At 40.1% G+C, this 21,697-nt stretch overlaps 2 protein-coding genes across 6 annotated transcripts; one reads left to right on the top strand and one right to left on the bottom strand.

Moving 5' to 3' along the window:
* The first annotated feature begins 306 nt into the window (after positions 1–306).
* Positions 307–1,627, top strand: LOC121929176 (mas-related G-protein coupled receptor member H-like). Its single transcript, XM_042464486.1, has one exon. The coding sequence runs from the start codon at positions 307–309 to the stop codon at positions 1,219–1,221; it is 915 nt and encodes a 304-aa protein (XP_042320420.1). The 3' UTR covers positions 1,222–1,627.
* A 5,749-nt stretch (positions 1,628–7,376) lies between these two features.
* On the bottom strand, positions 7,377–20,337 carry LOC121928902 (mas-related G-protein coupled receptor member H-like). Of its 5 annotated transcripts, XM_042464209.1 has the most exons (6): positions 14,828–14,904; positions 13,697–13,769; positions 13,491–13,550; positions 12,982–13,105; positions 9,756–9,828; positions 7,377–9,069 (listed from the first exon to the last, which is right to left on the bottom strand). In XM_042464209.1, exons 4-6 carry the CDS (start codon positions 13,007–13,009, stop codon positions 8,061–8,063), a joined length of 1,110 nt encoding a protein of 369 aa, XP_042320143.1. In that variant the 5' UTR covers positions 13,010–13,105; positions 13,491–13,550; positions 13,697–13,769; positions 14,828–14,904; the 3' UTR covers positions 7,377–8,060. The 5 variants fall into 5 exon arrangements, with proteins under 5 accessions (XP_042320143.1, XP_042320144.1, XP_042320142.1 ...); XM_042464210.1 differs by lacking the exon at positions 13,491–13,550; XM_042464208.1 differs by lacking the exon at positions 13,697–13,769.
* Positions 20,338–21,697: the final 1,360 nt, after the last annotated feature.

Here is a 21,697-nt window from a genome sequence, read left to right as displayed (position 1 = left end):
AATAGCATCTCTACACATTAGATTGGAACATGAAATGGATTCATCACTCCATTGACATAAAGACCGCCAACCACCACTGGGTAGAAGACAGAACTTAGCTCAAGGACTGTCATGTTTATCACATGTTAGGGCATCAGGGGGCACCTGCCTGTTTGGTGGATTCCATGGTGGATGTGATTCTTCCTTGTCAAAGATGAATGGGGACAGAGAATGTCTTGAAATTAAAATAAGCCACGGCTGTTGTTTTCCCTACCTGTGATGTGTAGGAAAAGAAAGCGGCAGAATCCAGGAACAAGAGATTTAATCATGATTCAGCTGAGTACAACACCATTGCTTCCTTCTACTTACAGTGCAGCTGGATCTCAAGGACAAAGCAACACTACAAGATTTCCTGACAATGAAATTGAAAACTCTACTGAAATCATATTATATCTGCTTTTCAGTCTTTTTCTATTCATATGCATATTTGGGCTGGTGGGGAATGGCATTGTTCTTTGGTATCTCTGTTTCCTTATTAAGAGGAATCCTATCACCACCTATGTCTTGCACTTGGCTGCAGCTGACTCTGGGGTGCTCCTTACCATAGTAGTCTTAGCACTTACAAATGATTTCTGGTTTTTGCTCTGTTTTCTTATCACTTACACCAGTAGCCAATATCTTTTGACAGCCATCAGCACTGAGAAATGTCTGTCTGTTGTTTTCCCAATCTGGTATCGATGTCATCGGCCCAAATATCTATCTGCTCTTATTTGTACATTGCTATGGAACATATCCTGTTTGATTATTGGAATCCTCTTTTTACCTATAAATCGTTTTTTGGCAATGGAAATCATCAGTATTACTAACTTCATACTTTGTACCCCCACTGTGATCATCTGTACTGTTCTTCTTTTTATTAGAATATACTGTAGTTTACATGGGCGTCGGCAAGGCAAGTTCTATGCTGCCCTCTTGCTTATCCTTCTTGTCTTTATCCTCTTTGGTGCCCCATTCAGCATAACACTAATTTTTGTATTCTTTAGTGCTTTAGATGAACTGCATTCTGAATATCTGTGGACTATATCTGTAATGTGTGCCTCAATCAATAGCAGTGTCAATCCATTGATTTACTTCCTAATTGGGAGGAAAAAGATGCAGCGATCAAGAGAATCTTTCAAACTGGTCCTCCAAAGAGTTTTCAGTGACAATGTTGATTGTAGAGAGGGTAGGCAACCTGTGTAAATGCCCTTGTGGGAATGTAAGAAATGGATTGAAGCACAACGTAATGTATTTTCCCTTTCAAACCAGCCTATGTTCTGAGATCTATTTGGGAGGCCCTTTCCTCTGTCCTATCACCTTAACAGGTATATCTAGTAGGAACATAGGGAGACCCTTCTGAGTAACTGCCCCCAGAGTCTGGAATTCCCTTCTCAGAGAAGTGAGCCTGACACTTTCCCTACTTTCTTTTCATAAACAAGGAAAGAGTTTTCTATTCCAACAGGTGTTTAATGAGAAATGAAATAAGGTCCATCTTTTAAAATGAGCTGTATATTGCTATATGTTATAGAGCTAATTGACTGTGGAAGTTTTAAAGGGTTTTAATTATTTTTGTAATCTGATGGCTATAACCTGAATTTGGTTGTCATGAATAAACTGTACATATACTAATTGCTGTGTCAGTCAATCAGTGTGTGTGTGTGTGTGTGTGTGTGTGTGTGTGTGTGTGTGTGTGTTAAAATTCTGATGGTTTTACTATTTTTTAATTTTTGTATTTTGTGGATTTCTAACAGTGTTTTTTTAATTGTTGTAAGCTTCTGTGAGTCCCAATCTGGGAAAAAAGTGGGATAGTCATTCTCCTCCTCCTCCTCTTCCTCCTCCTCATCACCACCACCATCGAACAGAAGATGGGATATTCTGTGGTCATAAAAGTGCTAGCCAGTTCTGCATAGGAAGCGTAATGGTGTGTTGCAATAAAACAGCCCAAGAATCCTGTTTGACACCTTATTAACAGAGGTGATTGTGGCACAAAACTTTGTGTTTCAGAAGCCCAACCATCTAAAGTATGAATGGTGTTCTCAGTTGTCAAAGCTGTAGCTGTTTCATGGCCAAATAAAAGTTCTGAGCTTCTGAAATTCAGCTTGCTTTGCACCTTAAAGCCAAGGCTTTGGAAAAAGAGAAAGCTGGGTCAGACCACTTCCCTTTTTCTGTCTTTTGTGGAACAAGTTTTGCCTTTCAATGGGCAAATTTAGACATTCAGGAAGTAACACTAAGCAGTGTCTTCTTGTGAACTCCTTGTTCTTTATGTCTGTTATTTATTTTCCATCAAACAACCCAAGATATACTTTTACGTTATTAGGCAGCATTCTTCAGAGTGGCATTGTGGGGAAAATGAATGGGAACCAAAAAACTGTCAAAAACCCAGTGATGCAAGAGGAAATAGAATTACATCCCACTTTGGGTACTTTGGAGTCAGCACTGTGGTTGGCATTGACTCTTTATATAGAGAACATTATGGCTGCTATTCAACCATTCTTTCACCATGCATATTATAGGTTAAGGATCCAAAAGTATCGGTGTCTGGCCTGAGTCCTGTTGGTGTTTTATGCTTGCATACATTCCCCTATAACAACTGAAATACCCTAAAGGAATCAGATCATGTCTGATCTTGGAAATACAGCAGGATCAGCCCCGGTTAGTACCTGAATGGGAGACCACCAATGAATACCAGATGTTGTAGGCTATATTTCGTGGAAAGGAACTAGCAAAACTATATTTGAAATTATTCAAAATAATAGTGGAAAAACATATTTTTAATCAAGAAACCCCAATGCAAAGAATCCTGGACTGACAAGAATCCTTGCAGTTTGGAACTTGCTATGTGGAAAATCTCCACGCGGTTGTTTTGAGCAGAAAACAGCATTTTCTATTCAGAAAAATAATATTTCAACATAGAAATATTAATTTCTGAGAAAGAAAGGAAAAAACTGTAATTGGGGATTTATTCTGTGTAAAATTTTCACATGACTGATTTGCATAGAAAATAGCATTTTCTGCATGGAAAATAAAATTTAAACAAATAAATATTAATTCCTGTGCAGAAAATAGTTGGTTGATTTGCGTAGAAAACAGCTTTTTACTATTGTATATAGTGGGACGAGCATCAGTGAATTTTGGTATCCACAGCAGGCCCTAGAACTAAACCCGGTGGATACCAAGACCCACAATAATAATAAAAGCTAAGTGGAAATTGATAAAAATTAATTTCTAAAGTGTTGCATGAGACTGGATGTGAAACATGATTACTAGGAAGTAGAAAGAGAAGAACCTAAGGGAGGTCAGAACACAGCATATTTCAAGAAATGCAGTTGGATGAAGCTCATGAATAAGTGAGTACAGGTGGAAAAATTGGAAATACCTGACACTTCCAAAGAGAACTGTACCCCCCCCCCCCCCCAATCCTGCACTTTCCCAGAGGTATCTTTGTTGTTCATTTGGAAGCAGAGGAACAAATATAAAGTATGTAAAACATAAATTGTGTCTTGCATTCCTCCACTGACACAATTTTCTCTTTCTGTCTTTCCAGCAAAGTGTGACTGTCATAAAAGTAGCTTTCTCAGGAAATGGGACATTGTCAGAAGCAGTGGTTTTAAAAGGAAACTGAGGTTTTGCACTAGCAGTTTTATGATGACGTGATGCAAACATATAGAAATTCTTAGGATGATGAAATAAGGTAATTATGAAAGTTATTAAGTCACTAGAATTGTTCAAAAGTAATCTAGATGTAGGGTCTACACAAAGTCTAAGGATGTTGTAAGGACAGTGAAGTAAACCAACTACTCAGCTGATATATTAGGTGAAAGTACAACCAACTGAAAAGTAAGTGTGGTGTAGTGGTTTGAGCACCGGACTATAACTCAAGAGACTAGGGTTCAAATCTCAGCTCAGTCATGTAAACCCACTGGGAAAGTCACAAATCTCTCAGCCTCAGAGGATGGCAATGACAAACCCTCTCTAAAGAAACTTGCTAAGAAAACTCCATGATAGGTTCCTGTTAGGGTCAGCATAAGTCAGAAACAACTTGAAAACACACATAAGGAACAAATTCCTGACAGTAGATCTGGTTGACAGTGGAACACACTCGTTTGGAGTGTGGTGGAGTCTCCTTAGAATCATAAACCATAGAGTTGGAACAAATCACAAGGGCCATCCAGTCAAACCCCTTCCATGCTGGCTAGTATCTGTTTTTAAGGTATATTTTAAATTGTTTGATTGTTTTTATATATTGTACATTGTATTTGTTACTATGCTGTGCACCACCCTGATTGGAAGAAGGGCGGTATACAAATAAAGCATTTATTTATTATTTATTATTATGCAGGAACTCTCAATCAAAGCACTCCAGACAGATGGCCATCCAGCCTCTGTTTAAAGACCTCCAGAGAAGGCAACACCACCACTCTCTGAGGGAGTGTGTTCCACTGTCGAACAGGAAGTCCCTGTCAGGAATTTCCTCCTAATGTTGAGGTGGAATCTCTTTTCCTGTAGTTTTAATCCATTGCTACAGGTCCTATACTCTGAAGTTGCAGAAAACAAGCTTGTTCCATCATTAATATGACATGTCTTATTTAAATAGAGCTATTATATCACCTCTTAACCTTCTCTACTTCAGGATAAACATACCCAGCTCCCTAAGTCACTCATCACAGGTCATGGTTTCCAAACCCTTCACCATTTTAGTTGCCCTCCTTTGGGCCCACTCCAGCTTCTCAATATCCTTTTTGAATTGTAGTGTCCAGAACTGGACACAGTGGAGCTTATCGCACAGGCCCTGGGGGATGAGATCAGGGCAGAATGGAAGGGGGTGGGAATAGAATGGAACACACATATTATTGCACGGGAGAATGCCACCGATGTTGCCAGAAGTTCCCAACCTGTTCCCGTTCCATCCCACAGCAGCCAATTTTCAAAAACTATTCAGAATCATTCTTGAAAATCGACTGCTGTGGGACGGATGGGGAATGGATCAGGAACTTCCAGTGGCATTGGTGGCATTCTCCCGTGCAGTAATATGCGCGATTTCCCCATTCCGTTCTCTTCCCACCCCCTTCCATTCCACTCTGGTCCCATCCCCCAGGGCCTGTGAAATAAGCTCCATCATTCCAGGTGAGGCCTGACCAATGCAGTGTCACTATTATTTCCCTTGATTAGACACTATACTTCTATTGAAGCAGCCTAGAATTGCATTGGCTGTTTTTAGATGCTGTATTACTCTATTGAATCATCTTTAATTTATGGACTACTAAGATTCCTAGATCCTTTTCACATGTACTGTTGTTAAGCCAGATGGCCCCCATCCTATATCTATGCATTTCATCCACCACCACCACCCCCACCTTTTTTTTGCTTAAACTCAGTAGCTTACATTTTTCTGTGTTGACATTCATTTTATTAATTTTGGCCCAGTTTTCTAATCTAACAATTTCATTTTGGATTTTGATCCTGTCCTCTGGAGTGTTAGCTTCTTTGGAAAGTTCTTAAACAGAGGCTGGATGGCCATCTGTCAAGGGTGCTTTGATTGTGTATTCCTGTGTGACAGAGGGTTAACCATGATGGCCCTTGAGGTCTCTTGCAGCTCTATGGTTCTATAATTCAATGAATAGAACAATATAACAAAAACAATTGTTATTCAAGAATATGAATCTCCACCAGTAACAAGAATGTAAGTCTACTTTATGATCCCATACTGAACAGGATGCTACTGACATATTTGATCTGTATGTTATATAGATTTTGTAACACCATTGAGACTAAGTGAGCAAAAGACAGTGTAACATAGTCTTCCATAGTCTTGGTCCATTTACCCTGATGCAACTCAAATACATCTGAGGAAGTAGACTAAGAGGCTTTGCAGACCACCTCTAAGGGGTGGCCTGCAGCTACCTCCAGCTGTGCCAGATCAGGGCTGCAGGAACTGCATGTCGTGGCCCTGATCTGGCCTTTCCAAGGCGCAAAATGGAGCTGCAAAAAGTGGCTCCTTTTTGCACCCTGGAAAGCGCACAATAGCCACAACACCATGGCTTTAAGGCACTCCTTTGGAACTGCGTCATGTGGACACAGCACAAGAGGAGCACCATGATGCTGTGCGCTGTGTGGAGCAGCGTGCAGTGTCATGCTGCCCTGGAGGCAGAGTTGGGGCATGAGTCATGTGGACACCAAGCTCCACCCCACCCCACATGGCTGGTGTGTACAGACTCTATGTCTACAAAAGAATAATAATATACTAATAATATATAATAATAATAATAATAATAATAGGTTTTATTTATACCGCCCAATCCTGGGAAGCCGAGCGGGTGTACAATAGAGGGGATAACAGACAGTTCCCGGCCACAGCTTAACAATCGAAAAGACAGAACGACACACAAAGGAGAAGGGAATGGTGAGGGGGGGGGAGGAATCAGGTCCAGCATTCTTGCTCTCCCGCTGAGGCCTGGAACCAAGGAGATGGACCGGAGGGAGGGCTTTCTCTTCAGGGCTAGCCCCTGAGTTGTACTGGGGGTCAGCCTTCCTCGTCCCCAAGGCCGAAAGATGACAGTTAGGGAGGGAGGAGCCTTGTGTCAGGCTAGCCCCTGATGGTACTGGGGCAGCTTCTCCTCCCTCAGAGGCCGAAGAGACAGGAGGGAGGAGCTCTGGGGCGGCGAGGACGGGCCATAGCCCACCCCAGAGGCCGAGAGAAAGAAAGGGAGGAGGCTCAGGAGGAGAGGGGGGAGCCTACCAGAGGAAAGATGAAGTAGTGAGGGAGGAGCCGCTCCCAGGCCCAGTCCCCTGATGGTAACTGGGCCAGCCTTTCTCTCCCTCAAGGCAACGATGAACAGGGAGAGGAGCCTCTGTTCAGCTAGCCCTTATGTATGTTACACTATGGCTTAATGTTCAGTTAAGCTAACTTCTGTTCGTTAGTCTAAACCAGGGGTAGGCAACCTTTTGAGCAGGGGCCAGGTTGCTGTCCCTTAGACAACTGGGGGGGGGGGGGGAGTCAAAAAATAAATAATAAATATATATATAAAATATATATATATATATAATCCGGGACAAATGTAGGACAAATTTTCAAATGGAGGACACTTTGTTTAAAAATGGAGGACGTGTGAAAAAAAATGCTGATTTTTTCAAAATGTTATATAAATACCTGTTTCTGAGGCTTCTATAGACAATGCCCCCCAAAGGCCCCGGCGGCAATGGCGGCAGGGGGCTGGGGCTGGTCCCAAGGCCTCACCGGGCCGGATCCGGCCCGTGGGCCGCAGGTTGCCTACCCCTGGTCTAAACAGTACTAGAAGATCCCTTTCAATACTGATATCCCAGATTAACACAGCTATGTCTTTGAATTCTATACAGAAAACATTTATTTAATAATGATGTGTATGTGGTGGCATCAGACACTGAAAATAAAATGGTTTTGCAAACTCATGTAGCTTCTTTGTCATAAAATATCATTTCAAATACATCCATCTTCTTGGTATCCTGCAATTAAATTTTTGGAAAGCATTGTTAAAATTGTCAAGGAAATTACATGGAAAAGTTTGCTATTGTTTGATTTACATGGACAGATTTGCTGTTGGAATTTATGTTCCTATTATTAAGATACTGAGAACTGTAAAAGAAAAGAACACTGCATTAAATACGTTAACATAATTACTTTGTTCATTATGTTGGCAAAATCAGAAGGAAAATCAAGAGCAAATCTTTAATTCAAAAGTACATGGCAATTAGCAGTAATAATAATGCTTATACATGAGAAATATTTACAGTGAAACACAATCTTTATTATTAGACGATTGGATCTCTGTTGGTTGTACTCAAAAACTGTTTTAAAAGGTTAGGTGAGACATGCTTAACGTTGTATAGAAATATTTTGTTTTCTTGCGAAAACTGTATGCATTTTATTTTACTTTTGATTTTATAATTTACATCAGTTTTTGGAAAGTGCACATGGCAAAGCTTTTTATTTTCCAAGCTAAAGGTATGATTTTCTTATTAAAAATATGTATAGTGGCCTCCCCATCTCTTTTATTCATAAAGGGTTATCACACAAGGGTATCACTTGTGGTGTTCTGTTCTTCTTTAGTGTCATGCTCATCCTTGAAAACCCTTTGGAGTGCCACTTTCATGGACATCCTTGACCGACCCTTCTTTTGTCTCCTCCCAACTAAGAAATAGATAAGTGGATTGATGCTACTGTTTAGAGAAGCACAACCAAAGCCTATTACCATTAGACTGGGCAGAAAAGAATAAAAATATTTGATTATATAAATTACATTAAGAGGCAAAGCAAAGATGAGAAAGAAGAGGAGTGAAAGTAAGATGGCGGTGACCAGCTTTCTCCGCTGTTGCTGTTCTGGTTTACAGCAGACCTGGATGAACAGAACCAGAGTGGAAATAACCATGAGTGGGGTGCAAAGCAAAACATTCACAACAAGCTGATATAATAGTGGGGACTTTTCAGAGCTTACAGCCCTATGGAGAGTGAAGTGAATTCCAGAAAGCAGGAAAGAGAGGATCCATATTAGGGCACAAACAATGGTGGATAAATGTGGCGGTCGGTGGCATCGATGCCAAAGTGGGAAGAGGACAGCCACACACCGGTCGATGCTGATGGCCACCAGTAGAAATTGGCCAGTGGAATACGTGAAGAAAAACAACTCCAGAAATATTAAAAACATTTCAGCAAAAGCATTAATTCTGTTATACAAATGGACTATAATCACAAATGTGGATGTGCAGATAATACAGAGGAGGACACCAAAGTCAGCTATGGAGAGGTTCAGGATATACGTGGTGAAAGGATTCCTTTTCATGCGGAAGCCAAGAAACCAGATGACCATTCCATTCCCCACAAACCCCAAAAGGCAGATTAAGACAATGAAACTGTTGATCATATTATGCAGCAAATTGTTGAAGTCTGGATAAACTTTGTTCTTGGTTGGATGTCCTGTGCTCCCATTCATATTTGGATAAGTGGAGAGGGTGGTTTTTGAATCTCCAGAATGTTCCAGACCAGCAGATCCATTTTTGCTAATCTCATCATAGAGAGCCCTGTTAAGAAACAGAAAAGATAAATCAAATTCTATTATGGAGTCACACAAATGATAATGGTAGGTGCATTGATTCACCATATAGTGCCAGTAAATGACAAACATGATCCAGTGGTATCTAGGGGTCTGAAGGCTGCATTAAGACTCTCAGAGAAAAGGGTTGAAATCCCTGCTCTACCATCGAAAACCAAGGGTGCCCTTACGCATGTCACAGTGTCTCAGCCCTTAGCATAAGGCAATGGCAAACAATTTCTGAATAAATCTTGCCAAGAAAACTCTATGATAGGGTTGCTAGAGTCAATTTTATATTCAGTTTGAAGGTGCATAACAATACCAACAATAAGCAAGCTAGACCACACATTGTGTGGTGCTTTGAGTGTAAAACCAGGAACCTGAAAGAGTAGTGTTTGGATTTTTACTCAGTCATGGTAACCTACCGTATAATCTTTATTAATATTTTATTACAAGTTTCTTTAAAAACAGGACATTGCAACTTTACCACACAATACAATACACATATGACAACCTTTCTTGATCTTTCAAATCAAACATTCTTTCCTACTGTATAATCTTGAGCAAGTAATCACTCAGCCCTAAAAGAAGGCAATGGCAAACCTTCACTGAATAAAATTGCCAGCCCTGACCTGTGCCCCCATCTCTAATGGAAATGTTTGAAAACATACTTACCAAACTTCTGCCACAACAAAAAATGGTGTACTCTCTGAATAATTGTATGGTCTTTGAAAATTTATTGTAGTATCTAAACAAAATAAAAATCACAGGGTAAATAGGTCACTTATTGTAACCATTATTACTTAGCAGGCTAGGTGTCACCTGTTGTACAACCTTATATACGTGGAAATTATACATATTTTAGCATTTTATAGCTCAAAAAGGAACTGTCCCAAAAAGCCAATCTAAGCCATGGACCTGGATTAAACCAATCAACAAATTGTTGTATTGCAAAGGGATCTTGCAGCACCTTTGAGACTAACTGAGAGAAAGTAATTTGTGGCAAAAGCTGTTGTAGACTGAGTCTGCCTCATCAGATGGATGGAGTAAAGTGACTGTGGATAGACATTTATATCCATTAATGGGCAGATTGTGTGTGAGAATAGTAAGCGAAATGAAAAACCTTGGGGTATGGTGATGCGGTGACAAGTTTCAGTTTACCCTCATTGGGGAATGGGAGGAAGGACATTGCCTGACACCAAGGTGGGTAGATAACCAAATGAATGGTGGAAGGAGTTGTTGGAATGTAGTACAGTATGATGGTGGCTGGGAACCAGAAGGGAGTTGTGATAAAATGGGAATGAGAGCCCTCATGAGACCGAGGTGTTAACTGATGTTATAATATGTGTAGTGTGTCAGGAAGCCACTGTCTCTGTTCAATTCATTGTTGATGGGCTGGTGTTTGTGGCTATATCCCAGTTCTCTTGTTTCTCTTTCTAATTTCCTTTTGAAGGTTTTTTTTTTCCCGTACAAGGATTGCTATTCTGAGGTCTGTGATGGCATGTTGAGGAGGACTGGAGTGTTCTGCAACTGGTATCCCCATTCCTATTGTCTGATGTATGTCCATTTATCCTCTGGCACAGAGACTGTCCTAAAAATTAGTCATATTTTTTAAAAACCCATTTATGTTTATATCCTCCCTCTTCTCCAAGTAGTTCAAGGTGATCTACACAGGACTCTGTTTCTTCATTTTATCTGTGAGTTACACAGTGGAGTTGCACAGTGTGAGTTACATGATAGAGAGACTGTGACTGGCTTAAAATCATCCACTTGCAGATGGTTGAATCTGTGGATACAGAATACGTGCATATGGGGAATCAACTATAAGAAAATGCTTGTCAAAAAGCCTTTTTCACTGACAGCCTGATAAGAGAATAGGAAACGTCCCCAGTTGCTTCAAATCTTCTGACAGTGTGGAAAGTGCCAAGTATATGTAAACATTGTGAGAGCATGAAGATTTTTCCTATCGAATTGCCACTCTGCTGAAGCAAGGATACCATTAGCTGGTGGAAAACCACCATAGATTTGCCCATTCCTAGGTAAATTGAGATATTAGCATGTATACCAATATATTGAATAGGTGGGTTGGACTTGATGACCCATGAGGCTCTTTCCAACCCTATGGTTCTATGAGACACCCAAAGCACAATACAGTACTCAGACTGCAACTTTGCTCCTGTGTTTTGTTATGAAATGTACACAAAATAATTAGCAAAAGAAACTTGGCCCTCTTCAAGGAGACAACCACACAAACACATATACAAACACAAATGCATAATTTTACACGTTCATGTTGTTGAATATCTTATGTACATCAAGTAGTAATGATGCCTATCAAATAAATCAATTTCAATTCTAGGCCTTTGTTGTAACACTGTAACATTGGGATACTTCTACAAGACACTACATATAAAACTAGGTTATAATAAAGGACTGATACTGAGGGAGCTGTGATCGTATTTGAATGACTTGTTCATTTTATTTAAAGCACTTGGCAGTTAGCAAACTACAAGAAATGATCTTCAGCAAAGCTTATCTGTACTCTGATAGCAAACCCCTAGATACAGACTCATGCAAGATAAATGTTCTTGGTAGCCAGATTAGATAGATGACAGACAGACAGAGCAGAAAAAGAAGAAAATGATTTTATATGATACAGTAATCATGCCAGATGTGGTTGAACAATAACAGTGAAGCATGCATTCATATTACTGTATATTCTCATGTGTAAGTCTAGAAATTTTAGTTAAAAATGGACTAGAAAAACGTGAGTTGACTTATCCACAGTCAATGTAAGTAATACACACACACACACGGAACCATCCACTGATGAAAAACAAGAGTAAGCATCAGCCTTTTGGGTGAGCAAAAACACTTATTCCTGCTGGAATTTTGCAAGCACTTTGGCATTGTTTCCCTTTGCTTTATTCTTTAGATCCTTTGTTACATGCCCCTAAGTTTTACGCTCAGCTTATACATAGGTCATATCAAAACCCATCATTTTGGCCCCAAAAACTGCCCTCGTCTCTTGTTCACTAAAACCTGGGACAAAATATAGGACAAAATCTAGACCAAACTATAGGACAACTACAGGACAAAACTCAGCCCAAAATGTAGGACATTTAAGGTCCTCTATTTTTCTTAAATGTTCTATATTTTGGGCTGAGTTTTGTCCTGCAGTTGTCCTACAGTTTGGTTTAGATTTTGTCCTACATTTTGTCCTGGGTTTTAGTGGACAGTTATGGCAACCCCACGTTATAGTTGAATATATGTGGTATGTCAAGGAAATATGGTGAATATAACATACACACACACAACCCACAATGAAAAAAGTGACTGAACAGCACTGCTTTGAGATAGAGCCTGGATCCCAGGAGGTAGTTTTTAATAAATGGACTGAAAATGAGTGTTCATACAAAGGGCCAAATGTTTCAGCTTCCACTTTTTTCTGTGAAATCCAGTGCAATTGAGGTGATAAACAGCACCCAGTAATTCTCATCACATGCTCAAAGCAAAGATTTGAGAGGTTGATGCTGGAAGTAAAATTGATATTAATCTCTAAATTAAGGTGGTACATAATCAAAATATCACATCTTGTTTGTTTTTAAATTCTATTTATATAAAAGGTGGGGAGTGCTGTTGTGCACTGGCATTGCTAGGTATGTGCTAAATCTTGGTTTACAGCAAACAAACCTTATTACAGGCAGAGACCTTGCTCAGACAGCTATTCCCTGCTTCCAAGATCATAGTGTGTTGCAGTGATAGATACAAGAAAAAGCCAAGGCATTAGCTAAAACTTTAGAGACCTTTGGGAGAACAGACCAGGAAGATCAGCTTATTGGAACATCCTAATCTTTCTTGTACAAATTCTCCTGGTCAGTTCTGTTACTGTGTTTCTTACCTGTGAGGTTCAGAATGTGCTCTGCCATTCTGGGTCTAGTTGCTAGTAGAAAAATGCTAGTCTGTATTTCAATGCTGTTCTGATAAGGACATTTGACTGTCAGAAGAACTCAGGATGGAGAGCGCTGTTGAGGATACAGAATTCAAAGAGGGGAAAAAATGAGGCAAAAGCAAATAGACCAGAACATGTACTATTGTACCTAGTTGTACTAATCTATGCTATGATTCCATCAGGACTAGCCTGGAATTCCATCAGGACTAGCCTGGAAGAAGGAAGAGCCCTCCCTCCAATCCATCTGCCTTGGTCCAGGCCTTAGAGGGAGAGAAGAACCACTGGACCTCATCCCCTTTCCCTCCACCATTCCCTTCTCCTTTTGTTTCGTGTCTTTTAGATTGTAAGCCTGAGGGCAGGGAACTGTCTGATTAAAAATAATAATTGTAAGCCGCTCTGAGAGCCATTAAGGCTGAAGGGTGGGATATAAATACCTAAATAAATAAATAAATAAATACCTATGAGAATTGTCTGTCACATACCCAAAACATCCTTCTCAGATTTTCCAGTAGTAAGTCCTTAAAGTAAAAAATAAATTAATAATGGTTGTGTAAGATGTTGTGCTCCGTGCAAACTGTAAGGGCTAAACATTACTTGCTTTCATAAAGAGAACACACATCCATCAAATCATACTTGTTCAGTATATTGTAATATAGCAACATACCTGGTTTATAACCCAGATTTAAAAGGATTCTTGTACTTGGGATAAATTTGGAATGAAGGCAGGTATAGATATTCTAAACAAACAAACAAACAAACAAACAAACACAGGAACATGGGTACAAGGAAGGGTTGTTAATTCTTGCTTATTGTATTCTTACATGCAGGAATGAATAACTGCAAATGTTTTCTCTCGACTTTCTATACTTTGATTGAGAGTTCCTGCATGGCATGGGGTTGGACTGGATGGCCCTTGTGGTCTCTTCCAACTCTACAATTCTATGATTCTATGATTCTATGAGAGGGTGGGCTATTTGGAAGATATTTTTAAACTTGGAATTTTTAAGGAAAAGTTTGCATATAGGTATTTTCTTCTGCACAAAATCTCATTTTCTTGCAAAAACGGTACAGAAAAAAATTGTTTAAACTAGTTTCACAAAAAAGTCTCATTTCTCAGTGAGTTAATTTACACTTTCTCATCAAGGATAAGAAAGCCTGTCTGTATTCTTTACATTCCTACTACTCAAAATGTGAACACATTTACAGCATAACAGGTGAACACCCTTAGAATCACATTGGCAATCCAAAACAATCCCATAGTCTTTATGCTACTTCTGTACAAGTATGGCAAGGTAGGATGGCATGGCACTGTTATCTTCCTTGAAGAAGGAAAGCAGAGGCAGGACATTGTGTTAGTTCAGCACCAAGAGCAGGACAAGTTATACTTTTATAGAATCACTACCTGTCAGCTGCTAAAACACAGTTTTTTTTCCTCCCATATCTTTACAGATCAGAGGCATGCTACACAAACAACCCAATTTTCTTTCACATTTGTCTTTTTCTTGCTTGTCATGTCATGGCAGCAACAAAATACTATGTTAGGTCAAGGTTAAGCTCTCCTTTCAGAGTATTATGACCTGCCAACCACTAAAGTACAGTGTTAGTTCTCTTTCCTATATCTTTACAGATCATAGGTGTGCTACATATTAGCCACTCTTCACCTTTAAGGATTTCTTGAGATCACTCCTGAACTGAATATGGTCTCTTAATATTTCTTTGCTAGCTTTTAATTCATGACAAAATGCCACCTGTATTTAATGCAACTCTGCTATACTAATGAAAGCCTCAGACATACCTGGTAACAGTCCTTGGTGTGGACTCCCAGTCTCTTTTACAACCGAAAAGACCCAAGAAAATTAAATGTCTCCCAACAGTTTCCTTGTTTGAATAATGCTGGTGTGCCACTAGAATTTATTAAGCAGAAACTGATGATTTTACAGTTCATCCCTAAAAAGGGAACTTGCTTAATCCTTTTTCATCAGAAAGTGGGATAAGTGTAAAAAGCAGTTGTACAGCAATTTTAAAAGAAGAACTATTGTATGGATGGGAGGTGTCAAGGAACAACTTTTTCCAATGTACACCCAGTCCTTCTCACAAATGTCTCACAAATCTTTTGAGGATGCTGAACCAGAGATAGGATGTCTAAGTCCTTCTGAACTACTGCACTAACTTCAGTGCTTATGAAGCTCCTTACACTGACTGCAATGGAAAAGAGGAGGAGAAGATAACACTGCTAGTTGTGTCTCTAAGACAATACTTTTGAGCAGGGGTTTCCAACCTGGGGATCGCGACCCCTTTGGGGGTAGCGCAACCCTTTGGTGGGGGTTGCCAGGTTGGAGATTCCCCCTGCTTCCCCCTCCCCTTTTCTCTGCGGGTGCCGGTGCTAGCACAGGCACCACACAGGGAAAAGGGGAGGGGGCGGGGCTCCCTCCTCTTTCCCTTCTCCCTGCACTTGCAAGGAGAAGGCGATGGGGGCAGGGCTGCCTCCTGCTCCTTCCCTTCCTTCCCACAGCTGCATGCACCCACGGGAGGAAGCAAAGGGGGGGTCCTCCTGTTCCTTTCCTTCCTTCCTGCGGCTGCACGCACCCATGGAGAGGAAGGAAAAGGGGGGTCCTCCTGCTCCTTCCCTTCCTTCCTGTGGCTGCACACACTCGCGGGGAGGAAGCAAAGGGGGGGTCCTCCTGCTCCTTCCCTTCCTTCCTACGGCTGCATGCACCCATGCCTGGCCCTTATATGGCTGTAAAATCACATTCAAAGTCTCATGAGTTTTCTGGTCCTGTGAGACTTCTTCTGGGATCTGGCATGAGATTTGGCCAGATCCTGCCCATAGTCTCACATCAACTGTGCTATCATGAGGTTTCAGGTAATAAGAGACTCCAAGTAGCCAATGGAAATCCAGTGAAGTCCTGCCACAAGCCTTTTTGGTACCCCTTTGGCTCAGCGCATTTAAATGCTGCACCAAATGAGTGTCATGACATCCCCCGCTGTGCAGTCGGGTACACAGCAGGGAAAATGCTGTTTTCTTTGCAAAGCAATCATATCTGATGTTTTTAACCAAGAAAATAAGAAGTCCTAAACTGTGAAGAGTCTTATCAGTTCATGATTTTTTTTCCATCTTAGCACTTCAGAAACTTGTTTTTCAACTATTTTTTGAATGCTTTAGAAAAAAATTTCCCATCTTTTCTTGGAAGCCCATCTCATGTGTCCTCACCAAACGTGGTGATAACAGTGGCAGTACTGAAAGAAGGTCCCCTTGGTTATCTGAAACTTTAGGCAGTCTCAATAAGGAGAGATGGTCTTTGAGATAGAATAGATGGAGAGCAATTGCAGATTAGGGAGGTTTATGGGCGATATTTCATTTCACCTCCCTCAGGAACTAGACCAGAAGATCTGGCATAATTGGAAGTGATGTCACATCAATTTAGATTTTGTTTCCAGCTAATTTTCTGTTTATTACATTGGCTATTTTTTTTTAAAAAGGCTTTTAGATATCTGCAGAACCATATTTATTTTGTGTGCTTCTTTTTGTGTTATTCCCCTAGGCTACTAGCAGATATCTGGATCAGATTCTTACAATGACATAAAATGGCTTCCTGCCATTAACTGCATAGAACACATGTCTCATATCTGATTTTCTCTAGGACTATGTATCTGAATACAGTTATGGGTATCTAAAATCTATGATAGTTCATTCATAGGGTTTCAGAATAATAATGCAGACATATCCTAAATATGATCCATGCTTCATGTTGTGAATTAGCCCATTTGCAGTGATGGTTGGGAAGTACTTACTAGCCACATGTCTGCTTCCTTTCTATTAGTTTTGTCTGGGAAATTTCCCTGCCTTCATTACGGGGCTTCATAGACTACACCCAAATCATTTTTCTTTCTGAGACAAATATCTGAATACTACTGTTATTTTCAATCAGAATCAAAGGGATATACTTTTGCACTATCCCACCATTCCAGAATTGATTCAGTTTGTCTACTGTTGTTGGTGCTAAAGATAGGGATGGATGAAAAATTTGTATCAATTTCTTTTTGATCAGAATTCAGATTTCACTTAATTCCATAACAGACATATTCCAAAGCTGAGGTATGCTCCACGTTTTAGGTTAACCCACTTTTCTGACACAGAAAATGCTGTTGTCCATGCAAAACAACCCCATGTGAATTTTGCACATAACAAATCCTGAACTGCAAAAATTATTGTCAGCCCGGATTCTTCTTGTAAGCCTTCTTGACACTCAAACAACAAACAAAAGAATAAAAGAAAAGAAAACAACATTTTTAAATGTACAAAGCCCTATGTGTTATGTACATTTTTTATTAAATGTGTGTATAAAAAGTTATGCAAAATTTCACCTGTAGTTGTGGTTTGTGCTTTAACAAACTGCCATTTATTTTTTTTAAAAAATGAATAACTTAGTCAGCTGTGCCATGAGTCAAGATCAATTCAAAGGCAACTAACAACAACAAAAAGATACTATGCAGTCTGATATGGTAGGAGGTCAATAAGTTGTGAGTGACATTATGATTTAACGTAGCAGGTGACACAAATCACAAAGGGCTCAACTGAATCATCATGTACAATTCTGCATCTTTTTTCATGTGGGAAATTAGTTGTGTTTTGGTAATTGTTTGGGGCTCCAGTTTTAAGCCTGCCAAGGTGTTTAGTGGAGAGGTAGGGCCCTTCCCATGTGCTGCTATATTCCATTATTTCTTTGCCAGTTCAAAAGGAACTAAAGTTGACAAATGAAAATGGCTCATCTAATCAGAATTCCACATATTCAGACATAATGAAGGGTAAAAGTGGCAGTTGATACTTCCAGTGTTCATCTTTTAGCTCCGCTAGGCTGTTGTTTCAATATTTTGGAAGACTGCATCTATATAGATGTGGAAGAATTCTCCTTGACCCTGGGGTTGTCTGCATGGACCAAAAGGCTCATGTTCCCCATAGCTTTTCATCATCTTATTTGGATGATCCAGGCCAAAACCCCATGGTCAGGATCAGGCTGGATCCTGGAAGACTGGATGTGGATCTGTGGGATCCAGCCCAATCCTGGGGTAAAAGAGTGGGCCATATTGACTCCCTTTTGCAGCAGAGTTCCATGGAAATTCCACGTCAAATCTTGGCTGATTAGATGGCCTCATTCTCCCATACCTCCATCTATCATTGCTGTTTGTCCATAAACCCTCATCACCTCATCTAGTGTAGAAAAGGGGTGCCTGCATACATGGGTGCAACCAGGTGTCCCATTTTTGTATCAGATGTAGCAACAAGGGGAGGGTCTACTGACTATCAGCAATGATGAGCAGAGGTAAGGGACTGTTATTCAGTTGAAAACAGATACTCCAACCTCCCTTATTTGGCAATGGCAGTACCAATTAATCCTCTGCCATTCCACTTTTTCAGCATCTTTTAAAAGTTTTCCTTTTTTTTTTTTGTCCTCTTCCTCCGGTTTTCTCTCCTCCTCTTCCTCCTCCTCCCATTCCCTGCTTTGTCTTCAACTTACTTTAATTGTTACTAAGTGAGTTCAAAGTGCAAATATAGTTTGCATTCATTTAACTCAGGTGGAGGAAGGGGGCACAATCTTGCCATCCCTAGTCAGCCCAGGCCACAGCAAACTGCTTCAGCCTCTTCTAAACTGTGCATTTTCCTTATACATAACTTTTACCCTCTTCACCACATGCTGATGTTGCTTGGCCACACATGTCCCAGTTTTCATCTGTGCACATGGACACACCAGTGTGGCATGCAGGTGGGTCACAGAGGTAAAAACTGTGCTTCCCTTCAGAGTTACAGATCCCTGACTTTGTTCCACCTCTCTATGTGGAGCTACTATCAAGAGCAGCAGCACAGAGAAGGGATTAGGGATCCCTAATTTCAGAGATGTATGGAATGATTAGATAGTTTGCTTCCATTTCCCATGAAAATTTTAATGGCATCACTTACCCACCCACTGTCAGAGTTGAATTAATCATTGCCATAATATGGAGTGGTTTTATGTAAAATGCTATTTTTCCACAAATCTTACACAGTCATGTTTCTTCAGCAAAATTTATATTTTGCCAGAAAACATCATTTTTGCACAAAAGTGCATGTTTGTGAAAAGGTTTATTTACAAAAGTGTGTTTCAATAAAACACATGTATTGTATAAAAATCTATCTATCTATCTATCTATCTATCTATCTATCTATCTATCTATTGTGAGACCCTCCCTTTTGCTGTACAGAATTCCCATATATATTTCTGTGAAGAAACATCTCTTGAAACATCTCAGATTGACAAATTCTAAGCAAAAACTGCACAACGTTCTCACCTTTGTGTTTCCTGAGGATCGAGAAATCTCTTCTTTGGCAGGCCAACAGGTAATAGCAATTTCCCCCAACCCTTTGTATTATGGACTTTTCTAGCAGAATGGAATTCTTGAATGTTCATTATAGAAAGTAGAAGCAAATCAGATATGCCATAGATATGGCATATCTATTAAATAAGTACTATGAATCTACTAAGACATACTATCTATGAATACATAGTATTCATACCTATGAACATTTGAATGTTCCCAGTAATTATGCATTCGGTTGTAAAAATGTTGTTTAAAAACTCTCTTCTGTTTCCAGTGGGTTCTGAACAAGATTTTGAAATATTGTACTGCAGAGGAACCAGCAGCTGAAGACTGAAAAACAAAAGAAAAATGCTCAGTGGAAAGCAAAATGACTGGAATAGGCATTACCAAGACATTACAGTGAGCTGAAGTTCTTTAATTTCTAGGTCTTGGTTTAAGCAGGGTCATGGCCTAGAGTTAGAGTGCATCTAAACTGTGAAAATAATGCAATTTGGCACTACTTTGTAATTTTTACAACATCTTCAGCTTTTTCTGCCAAAGAATGCTGTGCCTCACAAAACTGCAAATCCCAGGATTTTCTAGAGTAGAACCAGGGCAGCTCTCTCCATTCTGCTACTGCATTGCCATAGCTGATATGCCTCAATCAACATCTTAGTTTTCATGCACAACTAAACTGGCACCATTTTGCTACCAACTGCTGTTCCCCCATGAGAACTTCCTGAGGTCCATCCTAAATAAAAAAAATGTGCTCATGGTATTTTGTTGGCTTGCTGAAATTAGAGTATTCCCAATGCACAGATACAAGCTCAGCATCAGACCTACCTGGTGGTGATGGTGATGATTTGTGAGGTGCTTCAGCAGTCCACCAAAAGTCTACCTTGCTGAGTGTGGCTTGCTTATGAGGATCCTCCTGATGTGGGCCTTGTCAGAAAGCAGAATTTGTGAAGCAGAAACCTCTGAGGTCTGTAGGGTGGGGAATGGGGGATCTTGCTTATTAGTCTCTGAACCCAGACTGATAAAGCCCTTCTGTGTCTTGCACACAGCAGATTACAGAGAAGAGCTGATAATGTCTTTAAGACTTCTGAAAAACAACCAAATTTAAAATCAACAGCCCCTCACCCTGACTTTCAAGGTGATTTAAAACTTTGGAATAGGCCACAATGCTAATTAAAATCTTAACTGGAGATAATGCAACCAATTACATTAATTTGGTAGTACTCCCAAATGTATTAATGTGGGTGTGCTAAGTAGCAAAGGGCTTTACTGTGTGAGCCCTATTCTCCCAGTAATTGTGCTTGTCAGTATAAATGAAATTATATCTGTTTGTACTCATGAATCAGCAAACACCTTTGAAACTGTTGTGATCACACTCAACTCATGATTACCCCTTAACTTCCGTACCTCAGCCCCACACTCTGCTCAGCATGCCTTCCAGATTTTTGAAAAATTACTTTATTTTATTTCTACAGTTTTGTGCAATTCTGGAGCTTCCCCTATAGATGTTTTAAAAGAGATGGAATAGAAGGAAAAAGGGTAATGGGCTGCTTGGAGGAGGGGGAGAGGGAAAGAAGAAGGGACACTGACACCACCTTGCTGCCAATAACACCACTTTCCTGGCACCAATGTTTTTGTGACTTTCATTTGCACTATTTAGAGCTCATTGATAGTTTTCCCCATCAATAAAAAGTGATACTTTAATCTTGGATGGAGGGAGCAGCACCTATGAGTCAGAGGTGTTGTGGAGCAATACGTATTGCCAAAGCCGCATTTCTCCAGATCTAATCACAGTTTGAAAGCTGGGCTAGCAATCCTCTGTGTCAGCAAGGGGCAGTCATTGTTGCATTCGTGTGAATATATTAAGTAACCAATTTATTATTACAAAAAGTCAATATGACAGTCAAATGAAACTATTAACCATATTTAAAATATTTGTAATTGTTATCAAGTTGACTTTGATTTATTTCAACTCTATGAATGAGAGGCCCCCAAGTCAACCTATTATCAACAGCCCTCAGAGTTGTAGGCCTCATACAGACAGGCCAAAATAAAGCTGCTTTGGGTCATTTTGGAGGTGTGTTGTTTAAAAATGATACATGCATCCTAAGAGTCTGGAAGCCACACCAAAACCACGGTCCAGTCCTAAGGACTAGAACATGGTTTTGGCACAGCTTCTGGAGTCTTAGGACGCATGCATCATTTAAACAACATACCTCCAAAGTGACCCAAAGCATCTTTATTTTGGCCTGTCTGTATGGGGCCATAGCTTCCTTGATTGGATCTATCCCCCTGTAATGTGGTCTTGCTCCTTTTC

This window comes from Sceloporus undulatus, chromosome 4 (assembly GCF_019175285.1).
Source record: "Sceloporus undulatus isolate JIND9_A2432 ecotype Alabama chromosome 4, SceUnd_v1.1, whole genome shotgun sequence".
NCBI classification, from domain to species: domain Eukaryota; kingdom Metazoa; phylum Chordata; class Lepidosauria; order Squamata; family Phrynosomatidae; genus Sceloporus; species Sceloporus undulatus.
This window is presented reverse-complemented; position numbering and strand designations above follow the sequence as displayed.